We start from the raw sequence: 25,221 nt of genomic DNA on the forward strand, positions 1-25,221 counted from the left end.
CTATAGTGCAAAGGGAATTCCAACAAACCAAGGGAAAGGCTAGTGATCTACCTCGAGTAGCTCCCCCTTCGTCTAAGATATCGAGGAGGAGCCATCCCAACCAGCTTCCGCCTATTGACGTTAAAAGCTTTTGATAGTAGCTCGGACCCGAGATAAGACATCATGGCTTTTGAGGCCTAGATGTCGTTGTACGGTACGTCTAATGTCCAAATGTGTCTAGCATTCCTGACATGACATTGTACGATACATAAATCGAGCATGACTCGATCCCATCTCATAGTCAATCTCTCGATCTGACCTCACTCTGTCACTCATTCGCATGATCTTGTGTCTTCGAGACGGGACTAAGCTGGGCCGACCCTACGCCACGACACAAAGGTGCATAACAGAATTTTAAAGAGCAACTTTTGCAATGTTTTGAAACTTGAATTCCTCACGTTCTAAGCTAAGTTATGTTTGTTTTATCTATTCAATTAAGAAATTGTCACTCTCGAATATTTTTTGAATATGTTTTTGATTCACTTTCAGATTGAACCTCATGTTCTAAAAACAATGTGGCTATTACTACTCCTCTGGCGTTTTAAATCACAATAAATTAGTAACGAAGAGATACTTAATAAAATAGGTGTAAGCGAACTAACGGAACTTTTGAGCTACCGGTCGGATGAGCAATCGTTACCGCCGCACTTGAACGAGCTACAGATGTTACAAAAAACACATGAGCAGAGAGACCAACTACGACTTGTGGTCATATTAAAAAAAATACAATACTCGACGCAAAACATGTCCGAGATTTTATACCTAAAGAGATAAGCACGACACGACCCTTTTCTTATAACAAGATTTTGATTTAAAAAATAATAATCAAGAGAATTAATGATAAAATATATAAGATGAATTCCTGGAGAAAAGAAAAAGAAAAAACTCTTGGTCTTCGTTTTTAGCATCACTGTTTTGGTTTTTGCCCCGTATAGTAGTAGTAGTAGTCTACCTGAAACCATGGGAACGGCTCCCGATCAATTTTAACATGACCATGATCATGATCATGATCATGATGGACGCTACACAAAAATCGGATTACGAGGACCCGCGATCTTTCTTCATCCCCCTTATTAGGTTGCGGTTTTCGTTCATATTTTATAGGTTCAGCATAATTCTGCTTGTTGTCGGAAACATGGGAAAACATTTCCTATCGGGATCATATTTCCAAGCATAATAATAACCTCAAGAGTCGCCATCCAACGAGTAAAAACATAATAATATACACACACATATGATCCTTAAAACATGTCGATTGTAGTCCACGCCTACAAGTCGCCCAAATTTCCCTTCTTCTACTTTGATCTATCTATCGCTTAACACCGTACCGAAAACAATGAAACCCCCTCCTCCATCAGCCGCCGCCCTGCCGCAGAAGCTCCGGGGCCACCTTTCCGGTGCCATCTCTTTCCTCCTCGTCTTCTCCCTTGGCTACATCCTCGGCTTCCTCTCTGCCCCCTCCAACTCCTCTCCGCTCGCCCCGCTCTCGCCCACGGCGCCGACGAAGACGGCGGAGCGGATAGTGAAAGCGCCGCCTCCTCCTCCTCCTCCTCCGCCGCATGATCTCCTAAGATTCCGAACCCAGTGTGCGGACCCCATTCCCCAGTCCGAGGTGCTTAAGACGATTCTGGAGAGGGTACACGACGGGAAGTCGCCCTTCGACGGCTTCCCGTCGCCGGAAACGTCGGAGCACCTCCTACCCCCGGCGGCGCGGCCCCGAGGGTGGGGCTCCACCATGCCGGTGTTCCGCGACTTGATCGAGTCCATCCGACCCCTCACCATCATCGAGCTCGGCACCTTCCTCGGGGCGTCGGCGCTCCATATGGCGACCGTGGCCGCCAATCTGTCGCTCCCTGCCGTCATCCTCTGCGTGGACGACTTCCGGGGGTGGCCGGGCGCCCGGGCCCGCTTCCCTCGCGACCTGCCACGTCCGCGCCACGGCGATGCGCTGCTGCTCCACCAGTTCATGGCCGGAGTGGCGGCGGCAGGCACAGCGGCTGCGGGGCGAGTGGTACCGGTGCCGTTCTCCACCGCGTCGGCACTGGCGGCTCTGTGCGAGTGGGGGGTGTACGGAGACCTGATCGAGGTGGACGCGGGGCACGACTTCCACTCAGCCTGGGCGGACATCAACATGGCCTGGGCGGTTCTCCGACCGGGCGGCGTCCTCTTCGGCCACGATTACCACACGGCTGCCGACGATCACGGCGTCCGCCGCGCCGTCACGCTTTTCGCCGGCGTTAAGGGCGTGCAGGTCCGGCCGCACGGTCAGCACTGGGTCCTCTCCCCGAAGCCACCCATCTCTTATTAATCTGCTTCTACTGCTTTCTTTTTTGCTATCTTCTCCTCAAAAGAAGATAAAAATTTGTGTGATAAAAAGAGTGTATGATTTGCTGCTGATCAACACCATATGTTTATGTATAATGATAATAATTATTAATGTGAAGTTCTACAATTGAATGAGATGTGATCATATTTTTATTTTGATGATGTAGCGCTTGTAGAGGTCGGTTGATGTATGGTATGAGCACTTGAATTTGGACGGATTAAGAAACATAATCCCTCCTCTTCCTTTTACTTCCACCTCTAATCCCTCTTCCTTTTACTTCATTATTTGGTAAGCTTATCTTTAAAGCGAAGAATTACTCGACTCGAAACTAGTTTTAGTGGCGACTTCCTTCCGATCACCCACGTTACGTGCATTTGGATCTCCACGTACTACAGTTAGTGTTAAGGTACATTAAACTATTCTTCCCCACGCAATGGGTCACACAGAGAACGTAATGTGATGGTGATAGCATGACTACTTCATCAACACGCTAATGATGGTGCGCAACCGAGTCGTCTAATTCACACGGAGACAATGGATGAATTCTTTCTACATTTATTTATTCCATGTACTGTACTATACTATATAGAAGGATATATTTGCATGTTCTTATTGGAGTCATATCTTAAATATTACATACGATAGGATTAACATATAAGTGAAAACCATAAAGTAGTGTTCGTTTTCACCGGACGGCGGTGGTGTCGATTGGGCCCGAAGGGCCGAGTTGGGTCTCAACTCTCGACAATGCCAATATTGGCATGATTACATCATCCCACAAATCATAAGATCATCTAACCACTTGTTTTTTAGATTAGCCCATGTTATAAAGATTTGACATTCCCTCGAATTTCCATCGGATTAGTTCAAATATGTATACCATGAAAAATAATAGTCTAAGGGATTACCCTTAACATCATCTAATACAGTCTCATTTCCTGCCTTTCGAATCAGCTAAAGACAATAGATTATGTATGAAGGGTAATCCTTCATAATCTAGTTCAGTCACTCGCCTATTTTTTTAATTATCAAAATATAAAAAAATTAATATCAACCTCCTCGTTAGGCCCTCCCCGACTCCACATTTTCCATGCAAAAAGGTGCTTACTGTATGATGCTGCTCTTAAGAATGACCCCACGTAACTAAATTGAAAATTTGCTATCTATTAATAACATTCATAAGTTTCCAAGATATTTAAGTTAAAAAAAAAGTACTATCATAATTGTACGTATATAAAAGACAACTTAATTTTTTGACCTCAGCCATGTCTCATACTCGTCCTTGTTGTTGGTGACTTTGAAGTCGAAGTAGAGGGTGTGCTTGTAGGTCTGCTTGTTGGGTCCTTATAGAATAAAACCTATTTCTGATTTGCATTGAGCTTTGATTATTATCCTTGGAGCGTAGTGGTGTTGAATTCTTCGAGCTTAATTAACCACTTCAATAGCCTTCTTCAGACATCAAGCAAGCTTCGAAAGAATTAGTCGAAGAGGTTGGTTGATCATCACATAGATGGTATGCACTTGAAAGTATGGTCGAAGTTTTCAAGCCGGTATTAGGGCATAGGTCAAATACAACTCCTCCTCCTCACTCACCATATGATTGACATGTTAGATTGGATTCTAGACACCTTCTACTTCTCAAAATAAAACCAAACTAATTGTGGAAGAGGTGATAGCCAAGTAGAGATAACGGTCAGGAGAGGTGAGTTATGGTGGGGTGGCAAATAGTTGTGAATGATGAACTCTATGAACTTTTTCGATTGGACTTTAAAGGTACACTGAGTTATATTTTGGCACATTCTAAATCTCTTGAGTCTTGTAAGTCTCAACCAAATTGTTGAAGATCATGTCGTCTATATAAACCTTCATATTTTATCTAATATATGACTTAAACATTTTATTTATCATTCGTTGGTAGGTGACTTCGACATTCTTCAATCCTTGGGCATGATACGATAGCAATATATATTATTTTCTATGATAAAAGAAGTATTTTTATTATCCTCATGTATCACTCGAATCTAGTTATACGTGGTATTAACCAATTGATCGATCCGAGATAATGGGTAAAATATTGGAGTGCACGAGCTAAAATATTTTGGCCAGCTGCATATATAACTCAAGGTCATGGCGAAGGCCATGGTTGAGGCTCGAGTTCACAAATAAATTGATTTCAGATGTTTCTTTGCCCATTAGCATGGGAAAGCTATGGTTCTTTTCAGTTCACAGATTCCTGCATCAGCATCTCGAGTTGAGGCAGCTCGAGTTCTCACCATCCAATGGAACCAGCGAATTTGGAAGAGGTGAGTTGTTGATTTAGATATGAGATATAATAGCAGCCAAATTTTGGTACATCACAAAAATTATAAGTGATTTATATTAAATAACTTTGTGAGGTGACTAATTTGTTTACCAAAAGAAAAATAACTTTGTGAGCTAAAATAATGGCAAAGCATCCATTTTTCACATAAGAATATTCAAGGAACCACATATTAACCATGACAAGCAGTCGAGCACACAAAACAAAACTCAACGAGACTCCTAAGATTCAGGGATGCATTATTCTTCCATGCGCTCTCCCTCAGGCTGTGATTGAGAAACCTTGACTTTAATCTTTGCAAGAGTAAATTGTGAATCCTGCTGCAGGGCAACAGGCGCTTTGACCAAATCAATACTGTTCTCCAACTCCTTAATTGCTGCCTGCTGCTCAAATGTCTTTTTACCCTTCATCCTACAAGATATGAAAATGACAGATCAGAAATATGAATTGCAGATTGAAAGAGGAAAAAAATCATGCATGCATCAACTGCCAACAAAAATCAGATGCTGCCTCTGCAGCAGATACCAACCTCATTTTGTGGTGTCTAACCTCCCTATCCACTCTGATTTTGTCAATCTTCTTTATAGCCTTCAGTGTCATCTCTGTAACATTTCTATCATATCTTTCAGGCCTGTTACGTCTCCTTTCAAACTCGAATGTTGAGTCCTTGATAATGATAAAGAGTCATTGATAGTGAATCATGTAATATATTTTTCTCAATGTAAAAAACAAACACACAAGTGTCTCTCATTAGCATTTCTAACCTGAGTCATATCCTTCCCATGCAATCGTCTATATGCCTTTGTCCATTTCACCTTGCGAGGATTTCTCTTCATTTTGAAATTCTTATGGCATTTCGAACGGCAGAATCGGAATATCTGCAGAAAAATACTCACCATTGATCACAGGAGGCTAAGAAACAGGAAATTCACCATTATGCAGTAAAGGTTCATGGTTAATTGTGCATTAGACTAGACTTGACAAACTGCAATGGACAACACATGGAGCACTAGCATAAGCTATTCCACAAGAACAGAAGCAAACTACACGAGTATAAACAAGGGAATCATGAATAATCACAAGCAGCAGAACCTTAGTCTTGTGCTTTCCACATAAAACGGCTATAGAACATCAGGATGTGTTAGCTCTAAGATCCTATATAGTTTGTTCTTCATATTGTTCCCCTACATATGTGCTGCCAATGAACCAGATACGATGTGATCTAAACAAATAAGAACTGCATATGGATTGAATCTTTATCCGATAGTCTACCAAACTAATTATCTGTTCTAATTACCTAATATATAATTGGATCAGGATACTTGTCAACATCAATTTGATCTACTAATGACCCAATTTGATGAACTAATACATAGAATGTTTTAGAAATTTTATCTTAGTATAGCCAACATAATCCAAATGTTGGAAAAACATACAAATATTGTCGAGATCAACCGGATTGGATCAGGTTCCAAGTTAGAACTCCTGTTCTTACTTGACTGGTTTTTGTCAATCCAATGGGATTATTGGATAGGATACGATCAGTTTTTCTTTGGCTCGGATTAGATCCAAATCAACCACAACCTGATATGGACCCAAGGATGGAAGTTCCTTCAAAGTCTGGTGGCCAAGCTCACAAACATAAGATTCTAAACCTCCCATATTAGCATGCACCACCAAGATAAAACATGATAACATCAAATTTCAACTCATCTTTTAGGAAATTCTTCGTATAGCATCTATTTTGACAAAACTGAATAAAATGTTACCATTTAACTGGTTTTACAGGAAATTCATTGGAATAGAATCTATCTTTATAAGTGCTGAACTGCCACATGGAGTACATGGAATGACATAGACTGCTGAGAACCTTAAAGACCATAATGCATGTTAGAATTCTGACAAAAGCCCATCTTTTAAAATCAGGATCAAGATGAGCTACCGGCAAAATGTTCAGTACCAGCCACACATTGATGGATCAGATTCAGCTAAAACCTCTTTGAACAATATATTAAACCATTGTAAATCCTATTTTGCCAAAATTCGAGAATATTCTCAAACATCAAATCTGACTCCAGAATTAAACTAGCAACTTCGATTTTCCCTACTTTAGTAACTTCAAGTATCAGAGTTTCTCTCTAACTAGTAACTAGTATAAAAATCATTAGAAAGGTTTAACAATCAGTGGTGCAATTAAGACCTACAAATATAGAATAATCACACAGAACTTTGTCATCTATAATATTATTTTTCCCATAAAAGAGACCTAATTGTTAGGATTCTATGTAATTATGATCCAAGGGTTGGACCAGGATAATTTAGGACCATTCTCATTTGATCATAATAGATCCAAATAACATCGACATAACTTCACAAATAATGCACTACCAATTTGGAATAAACAACCAAAAAGAAGTATGTCTGTCAGCTGGTAAAGAAGATTAAAGCACCAGGGCAAAACAACCAATTCTATTATACCATGAATAACAATCATATTCTCATGGGGTGAAAGTCTCCAGCTTATGAAAATCATCTTTCTAGTTGTATGAAAGAAGGCTTAAAACTAATCGTCTAAATTTGAAAAGAAAAACTTACCTTTGCATCATTTCGAACAAATTGAATTCCATGTCCCGGATATATGGTCGATGAGCAGAACCAACACTTTTCTATTCTCATCTTCAATCCAACTCAGGGACCAATTTTCCTGAGTATCAAAAGATAAATCAATAAACATAAGAAATAAAACAAAGGTTAAGCCATCGCCTGAATTATACCACTGCATTTATAGTAAAGTAAGATAGCATCAACCAGATTATAGACTTCCCAACCAGGATGCTCACAGATGATCACTTAGCAATGCGCCAAAGAATTGAGAGTAACTAACATTCTAGAGATCTATAATCAAAGCACGATAACTCGGGAGAACGAAAGAATTTGCATAAACCAAAACATTTTTGCCACCTCAATCAACTAATCGAGCATAGATTATAACCCAACGGCATTGCAAACCCTAAAAAAACCCAGTGACGGCAATACAGAATAGGATATGCGGAAAGAGACAGCAAAAGCAAGACACAGGGAGACAAATAGAAGAGGATGGAGAGAAGTAACTCTGGAGAATGACGGCAAGAGGACGGAGGGCACGGCTCTCTCGCGGCAGCCGAGGGGGCAGAGGGAGGCGGCGGACGAGGTGGAGCGACTCGAGGTACATCTAGTAGGTTTTCGAACAACCGGTTCAGGTGACACGGCCACTTGGACCGTTCCATTCGGGTTTAAGTTTCGTTCGAGTTGAAGCGCAACTGCGTTGAGCCGGAATGGGCCAAATACATAAAGAGACCGCTGCCGTCCCCAACTGGTTCGATCTGTCGAGTGTCTCTCAATGAGAGGAACCCATAAGAACAAGAATATTTGGCTGACCGTAGTTCGAGGATTCGCCGTCGTTGTCGGGGTAATCGGCGGAAAGCAAAGCGGGCGAGGAAGGCGATCCCAAGAGAGAAAAGAAGGCGTGACGAGAGACATGGGATTCCTCTTCCGGGTGAGGTTGGCATCCTTCTTTGCGGGCGCCGCCTCGGCGTCCGTTGCTGGTTTCTGTCTCCTTGACAAAGATTATATGCTCGCCCACGACGCCATCGCCCAGCAGGTTCTCCTTTCTTGTCTTCGCACCTTATTCAGATCTTTTGCTCGCGCGTACTCTATGAGGTGATAGATTGATAGAGCGAAAATCCTGTGTTTCTATATCTCCACTAAGACCTCTGTGAATGCTATAAATCGTGTTTTAACATCCCATTACCTATCGATCCATCAATCACGAAGAATGGTTGACTCCAAAGCAGGATTAGTTTGGAAGGCCTTGGAGAGCTTAATGTGATAGAGAAATCGGTTGGCTGACTTTTAATGTGATTCCTTCTGTATCAGCGTAGGTTAGGACTCATAGTTTGTGCCTGAGTTAATAATTGAAAAGGAGAACCTAAATGTTTAAGATGTGAAACCTTGCCAAAGGCAAGGTTGTATCACTTTGGCAAGATGTCCACCTCACATGTTATACGGCATTGAAAACGAGTTGGTGCTTGATAATTCGTATTTAATATAGTTTAGCAACGGTTATATGGGTAGATGTTGGGAGTTGCAACGCAATTGCATTGTGATTATGTGCATTTATGTTCTGGTTCTTCTCATGTCTTCTTGAGATGATTCACATAGTGAAATTTGTTTCCATGAGCCCCATATTAGATGTTTCAAGGTTTAAATACTTGTCTTTTCACAATTTGTTGGGCTGGCATAGGACAATACACCAGGTGGTATGTCAACTTATAACACTAAACATCATTAAAAAAAATAAAAAAATGTATATCAAATGGTAGTGAGCTATGTGGTTTACTATTGATCTTTCGTCAGATTGATAAATAAATATCTGCAAGAATCGTTTAAGATGATATGAATATGTGCTTAGGAGATCTATGAATGAGGTAGTTAGAAAATATAAAATGATTACCGTTAGTGGCATGAGGAGAGGTAAAGGATGACCTAAAAAGACCTTAATAAAAACTATAAATAAATATTTAAATACTCTTAACTTAACTAAACATATGATTATTTTACATATCTCAATGATGGCAAAAGATCCATATAGTCATCCCCAAATAATTAGAACTTACAATTTAATTGTTGTTGTTGTATGTATGTATTAGTTCAACTAATATTTAATACCTTGGTCTGATACCAAGGTACCTTAGTAATCGACAATAATTGATCTTCCCTAATCTCGTATAAGATATTTTTGCTTAAATACTCTAAATTGGCCGAAGTACTTAATTTTCATGCCTGCTTTAGGATCTGCATCCCATTTGTGGATCAGTCCAATAAATACAAGCCAAATTGTGCTGAACTGGTCGAGATTAAAAACCTTGGTATCGTGGACCAGTATTAGAAAAATGGTAATGCAAAGTAAACACAAACTACATGCTCAAATATGTTATTATGCTTATGTGACTGCATATATGGTTGCATATATTGAGACCATCAGATTTTATGCAATGTGGCCACATGATGACATGCATTTGTGTGGTAATTAATAAAGATAAGTGGGAACTTTTGCATTATGCTTGAACGAGAGGTAAATATCTAAAGATCTTCGCAAAAAGCTCTGTACGCTTTGATTTAACCAGTCTCTTTTTATGTTCAGAATCTGAAGCTAAGGATGTGAAAAAGAGAAGAGGAGAGATCATATGCTTGCTCCTTATAAGAACCCTATGCTTTTGCATCACATTCTCCTATTCCCTGACAAAAAAAAAAAAACCAAACTGGAGTACTGAGCAGTGGAAGTGCATGTCTCTAGGAATGGGAAATTCATGACATCAAGTGATTTATTATTTTCCGCTTCATCTTCAAAACCATGTTATAGTGTGTTGCTATGAAGATCATGCTAGCTATGTTTAGCATATTCTTGATATGTTAATAACTTAAAATTGACCTTTGTGATGTCAATTTTGCTTTTGATATTCCGACCTAAGAAAGGGGTACTCTGATATGCTAGAAATGCTTAAATTCTTAGTGTTTTTTTTAACATAGATTCTATTTATTCATTTACTTTTCAATTGCAGACTAATAATTTCAGTAACTACAAAAGAAAACTGCTGCTTTTGCAATGGCTATTGGTCTATTTAGTTCATTCTCGAACTTGCCTGTTATATGATAGTTTATATTTATTCATAATGATGAATAGATGCTTGTTTTCCCAGGTGAAAGGCATCTATGAAAAATTTGATGAATGCTATGAAGGCCCTTCACAGGCATGTCATAGCTTTGGAAAATCAGAAGGAAATGGAAACTGCAAAACCTGCAGAGGCATCCGATTAGATAGAGATGTTTGTTGCTTCTAAGCAGCCACTTTGCTTCCTCCCTGATGTTTGTTCTGATCACTGCACGAGGTTTGTTCTAATCACTTCACTGCCAGTTAAGGATGCTTGCAACATTTTATTTGAGTTGGATTCAGAAAAAAAGGGTAAGAAACTTCATCATGCACTTTGCAATGTTTTTTCCAGTGTTTGTTGACTCTGCCATCATGGCTCTCTTGTGTATAAGCTGTGGCCAAATTGACTGATCGTTCAAGGTTGCTCACCATAGTTAACCCAAAAAATGAATCTATTCAACAGGTGAATACTTGTGCCTAATAACTTATTACTATCCAATCAGATACAGTGTTAAATCCGATGTAGTTTTTCTAGGTGTATCTACTTACACCATTCATTGTCTTCATCGGATGAACATATGTAACATGTTTAAACAATCCATTGCTTTTCATTGTAGTATTCCATCATTTTGCATATAACTTTCCTCTGATTGGGCTTCTATTTCCAGTTTTTTTCTGCAGAGAGCCCCTCAATTTGCAGAAAGTAAATCTTATCTATTTGCCAAATGCACTGGACCGGTCTGGCTGCTGAAGCGGTCCAGCGTTATTCGGGTTGAGCAAACGAAGCAACGGGTTCAATCAATCCCCTTCCTACGCCATAAAATGCTGCACTCCTTCTGCTTTGGATGCTTTAATTCCCTTTTCAGTTTTCTTTCTCCAGGAACTGTTTCTCCGCAATAATCTCTTTGAAGGCTGATGCAGCAGCATATATATATATATACCCTTCCTTTTTCCCTGTTGAATGAAGACGGTGGATCCTGTTTCAACCCCTATTGCATTTCGACGCTTTCGAGATTTCCTCTCTTTCAAGCCGGTCGGTTCCACCACCACAATCTTTGTAAGAGTCATCGAAGCCACCAAGCCTTGCAGACCTCACCTCTCGGTAAAGGCTTTCCCCCCGCAAACCCTGTATAACTGGATTAGTCACTCCTTTCTTTCATCTTTGGCTAATTATCATTATTTTGCTCACTGCAAGAGGGTCCCTTTTTTCTGAATAAAATAATCCACGCCCATTTGGGTGGAGTCGTAGAGGTGCTGATAAACTCACACCACCGCATCTCTAGGGTGCTTAAAGTTGAATCGAGAAAATGAGTTGGCCCTCTTCACTCCCAAGTATTACATAAGAGGGAAGCTGAGAGCTTCTTCAATATAATGTAATGGAGTGTGCAATATTATAGACGAATAAATAAAAATCTTATGTTAAAGATAGTTTGACTAAAGTCAACGATGCGTAGTGAAGCATTCAACTCAAATAAATAGTATTTTACATTTGGACCTCCCTTGTGTGTTTGTTTTTTTCGCTTACTTTGTTTTCAGTATTTTTATCAATTTCATGTGTATTATTATCTAAAGATACATCATGAAGCATTATAAAGGTTTATTCTGGTCCATCTTTTTATATCTTAGGTAAAATAATTTAAAGACTCTCTAAAAAGCTACCTTCTTTTTAGTAATTATGATAATCATTTTTTTATAATATCTCTAATGTTCTCTCAAGCTTTAATATCATATCATGGTAACTAATATACACCTAGTATAGTATGTGTTGAATTATGATGAGGTCAGAAAAATTTTCCTCTTTCCTAAAGTGTAAATCCAATAAAATAGTGCACACCGTAAACATTACCAATATCTCCATCTATTTCTCAAATTGTAATAAAATATACTTTGTGCAAAGGATAAAAGGATGAATAATAAAATTAGAAGAATATTATAAATAAATAAATAAAACCCAACCAATGTAGCTTCCAAAACAAACGTATTTAATTACATGTAAAAAGAGTTAAACTTCTTTCTCTCACTTATTTCCAAATGTTCATCCCAATGAATAGGAATATGAATATGAAGAGACAATTGAAGTCCAAGCATCATACTGATCATCCAATCCACATGGTTTGATCAATTCCTTGTAAAGATATAATATATTGAACTACTCGGGCACACGTTTCAAGCAAAGGTTGAAAGAAGAAAATGTTCGCTCATATGAAATCATCTCTGCATTTGTTGACAGTTCAACTGTTTGAGTGAAAGTTAGTAATCGTGCATCGTAATAGAAGAAAAAGGTAAATGATTAATGAATCTTCGTCATCTACTTTAATTGTATTATTAGCTTCTATTATCGTACGATTGATTATATGTATATAATAATATTATTAACACTACACTCAAAATTATTTGTACATGCACACCCAAAAAGATAATAATATATGGTGGATATGACCACAAAATTAATGTCAGACAACCAAATCACCCCAACATAATTTAGGATGTGAAGATAATTAATGTCAGACCACAAAACTAAGTGTCGTGGATAATGACATGTTTGTCCAAACAAAAACAACGTGTCTTGGATAATTTTCAGTGGGAAAACGATTTAAGGGTGGGTTTTTCTTAGTAAATTGCCCTTTAATTTGTCGACAAACCCTAAAAAGAACTCCTACCGATTGATAGCTTACCCGAGTCTTTTATCTGCGCGGTGATGCGAGGCAACGACGATGGTCTCGGCTCTCTCGGGAGTATTATAATACGCTGATTTCGCTGCCGTTTTGACCAACCAACCCTCGTCGGAATCGAAGCGAGTGGCCGATTTGCTGCCGCCTCCGCCTCGGTCTCCGGTGAATACATCGACGGCGGAGGGGCGCGCGCGGTGATGGTGTTCGTTTGGCTCACCGCCTTCTTCCTCGTCGTGGTCCTCATCGCCCTCGTCATCTATCAGGTATCTCTCCATTTATTGCCCCGGCGATTAGCCCCACTGACCTCCTTTCTGACCTTTGGAAGAAGAGAAAAAAAAGCCGATCTGACGCGATAGCTCCGAATCCTTCAATTTATCTCTCAGATCGATTTCTCGAAAAGTAATCTTTAGTTCGTCGTCGCTTCGATGCCAGCCAAATTTGAGTCAATTTGGAATCGAATGATTGTCCTTAAAGTAACAAGGTCAGTTATATGTCCTGGGTTTAGTCACGATGTTATTTGGGTCAATTTGATTTCGACTTAGTTGGGTTTTTCAGAATTAGTGGGTTTTCTTACGAGAAGAATCAGTTGGCTCAGTTTTTCTATGACCTCCCAATAGAATTATTGAGAGCCAGATCTTTGGTATCTACTATTTAGTTTGGGGTGTAAGATATAAAATTCCTAAATGTTAATGCTGGTTGTCCGGTGATTATATGGACTGCTTGCAAAAGGATTCTGTTTTCTTGAATCCAAATGAAATTCTTGAAATAGTTTCGTTTTATGGAGCCCTACGTCTATTGTTACCTAGTGACATATGCTAGCAACAAATAAGTCTTTTATGCTGGATAATGTGTGTGTGTGTGTGTGTGTGTGTGTGAGAGAGAGAGAGAGAGAGAGAGAGAGAGAGAGAGAGTTTCAGTTATTTGACAATTTTATGAAACATCTGTGGAGTATCCTGTCATGGACTTGGTTGATGTTGCCTTGGTCATGTGACACCTTTACATATGTCTGTAAAGGGTCAATTTCCTTGTAATCTCAACGGTTCCCTAAGAACTTACAAGAGAGAAAAGAGGTTAGTGAACGATCAAATGCACGGGAAAACAATCATCATTGCTCTAGATCTCACAAGCAGATAGATATTAAAGCGAATACTTTATAGGTTATGCAAAGTTACAAAGATCACATCACAAGCTTTGAGCATAGTGTAAAAAAGAGTCCAAGGCAGCCCGTCGCTCACAAAAGTCCCCGTGCATAAGTGTCCTTAATGACATCTTTGTGGAACCAAGCAACAAACCCTCCCTAGACACAACCGAGGAGCCTCATCGAACCATATGCCATCTTAGGTTCCCGAGGATGGTTGACATATTTGCCCACTCTCTGCATATGAAAAACCTCACAATTTGTGGGCTGAATGCTCCGCTTTGGATAGTTTTGCTTTCACATGATGTTCACACACAAGTTACACTTACAAGCAAAGAGGATCATAAAACTCAACCAAAATAGGATTCCCAAGCCTATTGCAAGACCCTTACATGTTGTCTAAGGCATGAACAAAATCAAAAAGCACAAACATTGCATCAAACATCTTCATTACAAACAATCCTTGATAATTGTGACAACTACTTTATATCTTTTCCTTGTGGAAGTTAATAACTTTTGTCGCTTTTAACAACATCCATAATATTAGTTACTCATCTCCTCCAACTATCTTATTATTATAAGATTTGGATCTGATAGTCCTCAGCTATTAGGGTCTACCTTTACCTTCTCCTAAGCCTCATATCGATGCCCATTGTCATCGTTCCCTATCAGTGTCATTTCCTTGATGGAGGATTCCTTGGATATGGTGGTTTTGGATGATTTTTGCCTTGAATGTGATTAACCGAAACTATGAGGCATGGACACAGATTTCTGATACTGATATGACAATATAAATACATTGATACATCAAAACATGGAAAACCAATGTAAGATACCCCATGGACACAACATATGAAGTTATTATATGACAAAACTTGATGTTTCTTTTGTAGTGTTGGAACATGCAGTTAGATGTCAGAAGTAATGAACTAGCAACCTAAACAATTCTTTGTGAAAAATTATATTTGGTAAGATAGTAACTGATGATGGATTTGATCATGATCTGATACCTTATACAACTTAGAAATAACTTATCTAGTACATACCTATTCATCATTTATCTTGAAACTTTGACACTTAAAGGAAAACAAATATTTTCCAAGGATGATCCACAAAGTGTATCCAAAGTATCATAAAATTTTATAATTATTAAGCATTTTAAAAATTAATTAAAATATTGAGTACTTACAATGAAGTGTACAATGCATATCCAGGAAGTATCCAACGTATATTTCTGTCATGCAAGTGTCACAACTAGTATGAATTGTCCATATTTACAAGACCAAAATGCTGCTTTAAGTTACAAGGATAATCTTTTATCATGCACACCAGAATTCTTAGGATTAGCATGCTGATTGCAAATGTATTCTTCTTAAATCGGTTAATTATGATAATGATGATGATCATATGTGACACTAAAATTGATGGGGCTCACAGAGCCAAATATTTTTCCCAAAATTGTTTAGTAGACAAGTGATTTGATCTTTTAAAAAAAAAACTGTAATTTGTTACTTCATCCATCTTCTTTTAGCTCTTAACATCACTATGGGCTTCTCCAAGCACACTTCCATATTCGCAAGAGCCACAATTAATTTCATAGTGTTGCATAGGTTGAAATAATAGCAAGCATCTGATTCAGCCATTTAAGTTCAGTCCAGATTTCACAAAAATCTTGTGCTTGTCCTTATGTGACTTTGTTTTTGTCATTGTCTGCTTCATTTGCAATTGTGATCACAGGAAATTAGGATGGATCCCAGTAGTGTAAGCTATTGAGATTAGTTTCTGTATAATATTGTGCTTCATTACGATTAACTTAACAGGTGCTAGTTTGTTGGTAACTTATTACTGCTGAGATTAAGTTTCAAAGCATAAGAATAATTATAATTTTCATATAACATTCTGTATCATTTTATTTTTTGAAACATCAGTTGTGAACTGGACATTGATGATCCCTACCTTTAATAAGGTGGCTTTTGCCTGTCCATGTAGTAGTTAGCTTCTATAAAATATTCCAGTTGTGTTCGATAACTTGGTATGCTTTGCTTACCTTTTGATACCACACCGAATCACTTTTTTGCTGAATAATTATGTATTTTATATTGTGTTTTGCAGCTCATGTGCCTTGCAGACCTAGAGTTTGATTATATCAATCCATATGATTCAGCTTCACGGATAAATAAAGTGATATATCCAGAGTTTGCCTTACAAGGAGCCTTGTGCTTACTCTTTCTCTTATCTGGAAATTGGTTGATGTTCTTGCTTTGTGTTCCAAATCTTTACTACAATGTGAGACTGTAAGTTGCTCTCATACTTTTTTTATACATATAATATGTCATTGCATGAAAGATAAATAAAAAAATATTCCTAACTTATTGTTAACCATGTCATATGATCCTTAAATATCTTATAGTGCAAGTGTAATATTGAAAAGATGGCTGAAAGCCCTCTTTATGTGGTATGTGGTTGTACTGTACATTGTTCGAACAATGTAATCGCTGTGCACCAATGCCGTTCCTTTCCGTGCTTGTACAGATTATTTTAATAGATAGTATCCAGATATAGATGTTGACTAAAGGCGATGGCTTTTTCTCAATGGACTACAACCATGCAGAGCAAATTAAATAGGAGATCATCATCAAAGCCTTGTTCTATATACGTCTGTCATAGAGCATAACTCCAAGTCAAGAAGGATCCAGAGATTTAGAACTGTTCAGGCATCAACTTGTCAAGACCTTATGTGAAATAACCAATATTAGAGACGAGACAGATGTGTCACTAAACCTAAATAATAGTTTAGTGGTAAAAAAATTTTAAGTTATTGGATTTTATATAACATAGTTAGATTCCTTGTCAGTCTGAATGGTTGGATAAATATTTGAATCTTACCAGTAAAACACTCTTGGCACCAGCATGTAACTTGACTAAAAAATGATGAAATGTCCACGTTCATGCATCTCAACAAGCAATATATCCTTTTCAATTCGGAACAAGCTGTATATCTTACTTTTATGCAATTTTGAATCAAAACTATCTTTTCCACCTATATTATTTTTAAATAAATGAACTATAAAAATGATGAAGATCTAATCATTATTGTTCAAAGCTGCTGCATGTATCATGTGGATTAAAAAGATTTGGAATCACTGACTGATTTGTGATCCATTTTACAGGTATCAGCGACGGCAACATCTGATAGATGTAACTGAGATATTTAATCAGCTCAATAGAGAAAAGAAACGGCGCCTTTTCAAGCTCGTCACTCTTGTTATCCTTCTGTTCTTGACTTTGTTTTGGTAAAAATGAAATATGTTGTTCAAATAAGATCCTGACTAGTGCAAAATAGGCTAACTGTTGCTTTCTTGCGTAAAATTGTGTAGGATGATCTGGAGCATATTGGAGGATGATGAATAATCGGTGCTTACGTGATGATTATTTCCTCTGCAAGGGTGGTCGACTGTTAGGTATCATATTGGCCATTCATGCATATACCATGTGTCAGCATAAGGGAAGATTTTTTTTTTGGTTGTTGCTTTTGTAGTAGCCTTGATAAGCTAGCTTCTTTATCTCTTGTTCTATATGAAATTTGCTGGTGTTAAATAACTTTTGAAACCAGAAACAAGGACAAGCTTTCGATTGGTTTGTAAGCTCTTCTTTAGCAACTCTGATTTTATTTTCTTCATGGGAACTTATCTTTCCTATGGCCCATTGTGCTTTATGATCTCCGTCGTCAGAACGATGTAAAACTCACCATTTTCCATCGAGAGCTTGCTTCGGCAACAAGTTTCAACAGTGATTTTTCCTAATTTTATGATCGAAAATTGCCTCTGTTTTATACAATTGTGGGTGCAGCAACTTCTATGTTCTCTTTTTTTCGTTTCGTTTCGTTTGGTATGCATACAAAATTATGAAATTAAACTGCATGGATTGAAAATTCGTACGTATATAAATTTATTCAGTACGTATGAATGTTGTTTTACAGAAAAAAAAAAAAGTTTGACAAATAAAAAGTTATCGAAAATGAAAAATTCAAGCAATCTCGACTTGAAATTGTAATAATATGGCAACAATAATACTATTTTCACCTGACCCAACAATGCGTTACCAAAGAAGTCGTACACATTGTTTAGTAGAAAACGAGATACCAAAAAAATCTTATAAGAAGTCGCACGATTTCAATTTCTTTTTGACTTAATAGTATGACACGAGCGAAATCTTAGATCGTTTCACGGAAATACATGACCAAAAGTGAAAAGTTGGTGTGATTTTGACGTATCATATTAAATAAAAAGCAAATTAATTCTAAGCACAACGACAATACCATCAACAACGTAGAATTTTGGTGAAAATTTAACAGAGAAGAACATATATTGTTTTGCTAGAAAAAACACCATAATAACAAAATGAAGTGAAAAATTAATGCTATTTTACTGCATAGTCTCAAAAAGGTAGAATTTCTCTTCAGCACAATAATACAACAATAGAGAAATAGTATAGATGTTATTTCGTAAAAAAAAATATATATATATAACTACAAAAATTGCATTACAAGCACCTAGAAATAGTTAATTTGCTCATGAGTAGATAAATGAAAGTGCCCATGATGACGTCTCAGTCCACAAGTTTACCAACTAAAACCGATCAAGGTTCCACGTCAAAGACTACTTCCTTAGTAATCCATGATTATAAAGTAAGCATCAAAAGATAAAGAGCAAGCCAACGAAACGAAGTGACTAATTACGTATTGATGGCTTTCAACCGTGGTACGTGACTCACCTAAAATCTCCTTATGAATTATTTAATATATTTTATAATTTATATGATGAATTTAAAATAATTAGTAAAAAATATAAATTATTAAAAAATAATCATGTATCTCTCTCTCTCTAATAAATTTGATAAATTAAAAAATGTATGACAATTGCATATTAACATCTGGTGCTAAATCTAAAGAGTTAGACTCGTTCAAAAAAGAAAATATGTTATTACAATAAACATTAGAAAAATTTTAAATTGGAAATAAATCATTAAATATGATTCTTGCTAACAAAGATAATGTGCATACAAAGAAAGAAATCGACTTTGTGAATAGTAATACTCAACAAAAACAATAAAATTCATAAAAGGACCTACACTACATGTCCCCCTAAAAGATAAATATAATTTTTGTGAAAGATTTGCATAGTATACTTATACATATTCTTTTAAAAAATATAGTTCTCATAAATTAATTTGGGTTCATAAATAAATGATTTGATGCCAAAAGTCAAGAAAAATATATATAATCATGAAGATCCCAAAGTTAAATCGTTACTTAAAACAAACATATCATTTTTTGTAGGTATATCTCTAAATAAGAGCTAAGAGAAAAAGATGATATCTTGATATTGGATGCTCAAGGCATATGATTGGAGATCCAACACACTTTTCAAAGCTTACTAACTAAAATAACAAAAATAAAGCAAAGATTATTGGTATTGAAATTCTTGGTAACAAATCAAATCTTTTTGTTAGTAGATGGTTTAAAATATAACTTATTAAGTATTAGTCAATTATGTGATAAATGATATACATTTAAATTTAAATCTCATATCATAAAGATATAACATAATAATAAATCTATGATCGCTCTAAGGAGCAATAATGGTTGTACTATTAATCTTGATGATTGTCATGACGAAACTTATTTTTTAATTTTAAACGATGATGCATGGATTTGGCATAAAAGAATATGGCATGTTAGTTTGAAATCAATATCATAAATTGAAACTAAAGAACTTGTAACAGGAATATTTTTTTTTTTTAATTTCTATGAAGCTTAACGAGTTTTTAATAAAAGATTATTAGTCAATGATGAATCTATTTATGTTATCTTTTATGAATCTCTTTAACTAAGAAAATAATTTTGATGATGATTTTAGATTTGATAAATCGAATTTAAATAAGAGCCTAAATGTATTGATGATGTTATTAAAAAAACCTTTTACTTTTTAATCTCCTATGATTATTCTTTTTATTATTTACTAAATAGGAGATTTATCCAAATAAATCATGATCTTAATTTCTCAATATTCATTACTTGAGATTGAATCAAGATCTTTTATTATTTGATCTTCTATGATTCTATGATTCTTTATTTTTGCTATTTACTAAAGAGGAGATTTATCCAAATGAATCATAATCTTTCTCTTGATTTCTCGATATTCATATTTATTTATTTTATATGACTCGTTTATATTCATGACTTTAATACCCCATCATCAATTAACCTCTTTGAATTTATCTTTAATATTATTAACCGTAATGTTATGATATCAAAATAGTTTTATAATTGACAAATTGATGTAAAGGAAGAGAACGGTGGAATTTATCTTTAATATTAATAACCGTGATGTTATGATATCAAAATAGTTTTATAATTGACAAATTGATGTAAAGGAAGAGAAGTAGCACCATGATCCTTCTCTTTTTTTTATGATGACAAAATCTTTTTTTATGATGCCAAAGGAGGAGAAAGAAGTAATAGTTTACACATTTCTTTTTTTTTTTTCTTATAACAAAGGAAGAGAAATAATGATAATTTATTATATTTATTCTAAGATGTATAACTATTTTGATGACATTAACTCATGATTATTACCATGAAAGTCATCATGATTTTTAAAAAAAAATTATTTTAACTTGAGTTCTTGCAACGAAAGTCACAATGAAACTCTGCATGGCTTTTTAGCACTATATTTTCATTTCCTTTCACAATTCAGAAACGTCGGATTTTTACATCAAAAATGTTGAATTATTGTATAATTGAAAGGCTCAATAATTTGAGGAATGCTTATAGATATGACACGTTACAATCATTAATTGCTGCCACAACTTGGGTGGTAGAGAAATTCTTCGAGCCAGTAGAACCAATAGATCATGTCATGATGCAATTAGTGATGGTCAAATTGTATATTTCACATTCAATATCCAGCTTCTTGTCATAAGACCGGTCATCTGTTCTCTGTTACTCGTAACTGGAATTTGAATTCCCATATTTCTTTGAATTAGGATAGGATCGACGCTCTGAAAACATCGGATGCTGCAAATACCAAAGTTTGCATTAGAATTCCTTACCTGATTATTCCAGTTATTAAAATACACACATTAAATTACAGCTCTAGAATTCTGCAGTGGATGACTTGTTTGTTTGTAGGTTCCTATGTAGGAATGATATCTCTGTGTATTTATACAAATTAAATGGCTACTTGCAACGTGCAAAACCATCCTAGCAATTAAGTTATTTACTTGAAACTTGGAAGTTGTTTGAAAACAGACACACAGTTGTCCTACTTGCAGAAATGAGATTGCTGGGTGCAGTGATGAAGCCTATCATTATTTGTCAGAGTAATGATGCCAAGAAAATTCTAATTCTCTTCTGACCAAGAGCTTTCCGGAGTATATGACAGAGGTATGAAACATTTGAAGACACTTACATGTCGTTGTTAGTTCCTTCTACACTATGAGACAACCGAAGCCACAGGTATCTCCAGAGGGATACCGGGGGTAGGCTCCAACACTCGGACATTTGGTAGCTCCCTTGACAGCAATTCCTGCATGATTCTGGTGGATATCAGTAACATGTTCCAAAGAATATTGTTTCAGATTAATGATAGAAGTGCATCATGGGTATAACAAGAATTCCATTTTGCCAGATAGCTAGTTACAGACACCTGAAAAAGGTTGATGTTGGCTTAATCAGGATTATCTATCTAGGTCAACTCTTTTGATCCTTCCTCCCAACTACTGTAGTAATCATTTATTAAGCACAGGCAAATTTGCTATGCTCAATAAAGAGCACCATCTTCCAGAAAATTAAACTCTAAATAGAGTTAGCACAGATGGTTGAACCCAGACATCATGGACTTCAAAGTTAGGTACCAGGTTTATCATGCATAAGCTTATTGCTATGATAAACCAAATCACGAGCCTACCAACAAGTATCAACAAAGGTCTTGTGTTATATAAAGAAACTACAGAACACTTAATACTCACTATTGGAGTTCTCATGTACAACAAAATTGAAGAGGTTGAAGGCCAAGTTTGCTTCCTGGAAGTTTAATCATCACTTGTTTGTTTCAAATTTTAGCACTGTGCTACCTGATCCCTAATGGTTAAGCATCGAGATATAGCATAATATGTGAATTTATTTAATTCCTTATGAATTGATAGCAGACTGGTACTACTCGAGGGTTCGAGACAGCTTTGATAGCAGTTTATTGCTTTACATATCTCAGATATTATTTTAAGCTTCCTTGAGGGAAAAAATGTTAGTTCAAGCAAAATTTTCCTAGAGACAAAACTAGATGTAAAAGCTCATGGCCTAGTTAAAATCTCATTTGTATGATTTATGTTTGTTATGGAGGTTTCTCGATGTCATATCTAGTTCTGTTCACAAAGGTGCAAACATACATTTGGCAATATAGTCTTGCATGCTTCGACTCCCAAGGTTTCAGTTTATTTACCTTGAAAGATTCTGTTGTACCCACATCATAGAGTATACTTGTGATAATTCCTTTAGTATCCAGATCACCATTTTTCATTGGAACAATGTACCTAAAAAAGAGAGACATAATTTTCTGCTAGTCAATATTGATGTATATGACAGTAAAAGAACAATTTCGGTTGTAGTAAGTTACTTGGCTTTCAACAACTTAGCAAGCTGCACTGCATCTTCTTGTCCTGAGACCAAAGTGAAAGCAGGAAGCATTTGTTTGATGACTGGTGTGATGACTATATCAGCCTGGTAATTTTGTAGAAAGGAATGGTTGTATACACAGTGCGGCTCATAGTATACAGTTAAATGACTTTGGCCAGATTCAACTATGTACCTGTCCACAAATTACAGGTAAAACACTCCTGCTAAAATGAAGTTTGAAAACCTAAAAATTTATAGGAAATTGTAAAAGAGTAGCAACCATCAGCCTAAGATATAATCTACTTGCCCGTTTTCCGGTCTCTGCCAAGGAGGCCCTAATATTGGACCTGCAGTTGCACAGACATTGACCATACCTCTATCTTTCACTTCCACATCAATGCTTTGACCAGGTTCTAAATATGTAACCTGTAAAAAAAAATTCAAATGCACTAGAATAAGCACAAAAAAAAAATTGCATGCAATGACAAGATGCTCACTCAGCCATAGATGAAGTTAATCTATATGGTGCCACTGCTTTCATTTCATCTCCAGATCGTCTTTGTGGTGATTCACTTTGATAGCAATATATAATTCATTCAGGTTACACAAAGTATATAGGGCTTCGAACTATTTTGAGAATGTGATGTTGAAGAATTACAGGAGATCAAAAGACAAGAAGGATAATAGTACTGAACTCAAAGAGGAGACTGATTGTTCAACAGCAAAAGCTAAAAAAAGAGGAAATAAAGTTCAATCGTTAACCATCATAATGATAATTGTTCCTTATTTCGTAAATCTAAATTATTCTAAACATATAGTAATGCAATCCACCAGTTAGCATGAAACTGTTCAGACATTTCATACTACCCAAAAGCCATCGTGGATAACCCCATTAATCTTCCAGAGACCTTAGAAGCTCTGCAACGGAATTAAGTAGAGCCAAGCAGCTTAATGCCACTTCAGTATGAATTCAGTATGTGATGCACTCTGCCTCGTTAATGTAACACAGATCTAATAATTGGTCTGGATGGGACGTCCCATCCAGAAACTTAAACAAGGATTCAGATGATATTAGCCAAAATTTTAAACTCTATTGGCTATTGGTTTGGCAGACTTCACTGGCTTGTTCTTGCATCAACGTGCCCGACCAAAACAAATCATGAAAATTACAAGCTTGGCTGTCGGGTATCATTCAGAATCAAGATCTCATTACTTTGCAAACTAGCAATCACTAACAACAAGAATGAAGTCCATCATCAGTAAGTCCAGAGACCCATGGTGAAAGTTACAACCGAGGCATATGTCAACAATTATGGAACCATGTCAGCTAATTTAATTCATCCAAGAAAGGTCGAGAGGCTTACATTCTTAAATAGCTTGCTTAGGATGGCCTCTGCATTAGGAGTGGAGATGACGGGCAAGCCAGGAAGCATCTTCGAGAGGGGTGTCAGGGTCTTGACATGGCAGTGGTCGTCCAGGCTCTGCGTGATCAGCAAGCAATCAAGGTCGGGAAGGTCCTGCAGCTGCCTCAGGAAATCAACTCGATCAACCCTAATCGTCATATCAACAATATTTGCTACGAGCAGAAGAAATCATCATCACCTTAAAGTTCTTCAGGATCTTCTTAGCTCCATCAAAAAGCCAAGGTTGACCGAAGTCCAAGTTGCCCACGAGAATCGGGTCCACCAAGATGTTGACCCCGCCCAAATCCCACAACCAGCTGTTGCCCTAAGCATAAAATGTACAGATAGCATCGCGTGAGGCAGGGACTGCCGAAGGGGACGACCTGACGTTTTGGTGTTGAGGACGACTTGCTGGTAGATCTTTTGGAGACGCATCAAAGGGGTGATGAGAGAGAGAGAGAGAGAGAGAGCACCTCCAGATACGTGAGTTTGATGGGTTTGGTACTTTGTGCGAGCGCGGCAGGGACTGCTGAAGAGGACGACCTGAGTCTTCCAGCGGAACAGAAATTACTTTTTGGCTTGAAACGGATGGACGGTTGGAGATGGGAAGGGGATGGAAGAGATGGAGAAGGGGAGAGGGAAGCTCCGTTGGTGGCGGCGGCCGTGGTGGGGTGATGTTGGAAGGAGGGAAACAAGGAGCGGAGGGTCAGGCCGGGGAGCGCCATGGCAGATATGCGGAGGAAAGGGGATGGGGGCGGGTGCGGGTGCGGGTGCGGACTTGCAGCGTCCTTGTGCGGTTGAGTGGGTCCCTCACCCGCCGACGCGGCGACGTTGATGACCACGAAAAATTGGCCGGTAGTAACCAAGGTGATTGAGGTGATGCTGCTGAGTGACCCGTTTCACAGGATACGGCAACAATAACCAACCCTATCCTAAGACAGTGTGCTTACTACTATTCAG

At 37.3% G+C, this 25,221-nt stretch overlaps 4 protein-coding genes and 1 pseudogene across 4 annotated transcripts; 3 read left to right on the plus strand and 2 right to left on the minus strand.

Annotated features, from left to right (window-relative positions):
* The first annotated feature begins 1,280 nt into the window (after positions 1 to 1,280).
* On the plus strand, positions 1,281 to 2,501 carry LOC135592246 (uncharacterized). Its single transcript, XM_065081586.1, has one exon. The coding sequence runs from the start codon at positions 1,376 to 1,378 to the stop codon at positions 2,345 to 2,347; it is 972 nt and encodes a 323-aa protein (XP_064937658.1). The 5' UTR covers positions 1,281 to 1,375; the 3' UTR covers positions 2,348 to 2,501.
* Positions 2,502 to 4,807: 2,306 nt separating this feature from the next.
* LOC135592247 (probable ribosome biogenesis protein RLP24) lies at positions 4,808 to 7,932 on the minus strand. Its single transcript, XM_065081587.1, has 5 exons — positions 7,797 to 7,932; positions 7,281 to 7,389; positions 5,450 to 5,563; positions 5,215 to 5,351; positions 4,808 to 5,096 (listed from the first exon to the last, which is right to left on the minus strand). The coding sequence occupies exons 2-5, from the start codon at positions 7,359 to 7,361 to the stop codon at positions 4,925 to 4,927; spliced, it is 504 nt and encodes a 167-aa protein (XP_064937659.1). The 5' UTR covers positions 7,362 to 7,389; positions 7,797 to 7,932; the 3' UTR covers positions 4,808 to 4,924.
* A 51-nt stretch (positions 7,933 to 7,983) lies between these two features.
* On the plus strand, positions 7,984 to 10,720 carry LOC135592248 (uncharacterized; annotated as a pseudogene).
* A 2,309-nt stretch (positions 10,721 to 13,029) lies between these two features.
* On the plus strand, positions 13,030 to 17,863 carry LOC135592249 (protein cornichon homolog 1-like). The gene is made up of 4 exons (XM_065081588.1): positions 13,030 to 13,309; positions 16,297 to 16,478; positions 17,355 to 17,477; positions 17,562 to 17,863. Exons 1-4 carry the CDS (start codon positions 13,244 to 13,246, stop codon positions 17,593 to 17,595), a joined length of 405 nt encoding a protein of 134 aa, XP_064937660.1. The 5' UTR covers positions 13,030 to 13,243; the 3' UTR covers positions 17,596 to 17,863.
* A 3,025-nt stretch (positions 17,864 to 20,888) lies between these two features.
* On the minus strand, positions 20,889 to 25,035 carry LOC103996580 (uncharacterized). Its single transcript, XM_009417504.3, has 8 exons — positions 24,735 to 25,035; positions 24,461 to 24,586; positions 24,223 to 24,381; positions 23,166 to 23,284; positions 22,860 to 23,051; positions 22,686 to 22,776; positions 21,657 to 21,773; positions 20,889 to 21,262 (listed from the first exon to the last, which is right to left on the minus strand). The coding sequence occupies exons 1-7, from the start codon at positions 24,984 to 24,986 to the stop codon at positions 21,681 to 21,683; spliced, it is 1,032 nt and encodes a 343-aa protein (XP_009415779.2). The 5' UTR covers positions 24,987 to 25,035; the 3' UTR covers positions 20,889 to 21,262; positions 21,657 to 21,680.
* Between the last annotated feature and the right edge of the window lie 186 nt (positions 25,036 to 25,221).

Source organism: Musa acuminata, chromosome BXJ1-9 (genome assembly GCF_036884655.1).
Source record: "Musa acuminata AAA Group cultivar baxijiao chromosome BXJ1-9, Cavendish_Baxijiao_AAA, whole genome shotgun sequence".
Classification (NCBI taxonomy): Eukaryota; Viridiplantae; Streptophyta; class Magnoliopsida; order Zingiberales; family Musaceae; genus Musa; species Musa acuminata.

Excerpts from the sequence above, each read along its gene's own strand:
- LOC135592246 (XM_065081586.1), top strand. The coding sequence starts at position 1,376 with ATGAAACCCCCTCCTCCATCAGCCGCCGCCCTGCCGCAGAAGCTCCGG.
- LOC135592247 (XM_065081587.1), bottom strand. The coding sequence starts at position 7,361 with ATGAGAATAGAAAAGTGTTGGTTCTGCTCATCGACCATATATCCGGGA. Across the intron at positions 5,564-7,280 it reads TTGTTCGAAATGATGCAAAG|ATATTCCGATTCTGCCGTTC; the intron begins GTAAGTTTTTCT and ends ATTTTTCTGCAG. Across the intron at positions 5,352-5,449 it reads ATGGGAAGGATATGACTCAG|GACTCAACATTCGAGTTTGA; the intron begins GTTAGAAATGCT and ends ATCATTATCAAG.
- LOC135592249 (XM_065081588.1), top strand. The coding sequence starts at position 13,244 with ATGGTGTTCGTTTGGCTCACCGCCTTCTTCCTCGTCGTGGTCCTCATC. Across the intron at positions 13,310-16,296 it reads TCGCCCTCGTCATCTATCAG|CTCATGTGCCTTGCAGACCT; the intron begins GTATCTCTCCAT and ends TGTGTTTTGCAG. Across the intron at positions 17,478-17,561 it reads CTGTTCTTGACTTTGTTTTG|GATGATCTGGAGCATATTGG; the intron begins GTAAAAATGAAA and ends AAAATTGTGTAG.
- LOC103996580 (XM_009417504.3), bottom strand. The coding sequence starts at position 24,986 with ATGGCGCTCCCCGGCCTGACCCTCCGCTCCTTGTTTCCCTCCTTCCAA. Across the intron at positions 24,587-24,734 it reads TCAAACTCACGTATCTGGAG|GGCAACAGCTGGTTGTGGGA; the intron begins GTGCTCTCTCTC and ends TTTTATGCTTAG. Across the intron at positions 24,382-24,460 it reads AGATCCTGAAGAACTTTAAG|CTGCAGGACCTTCCCGACCT; the intron begins GTGATGATGATT and ends TTCCTGAGGCAG.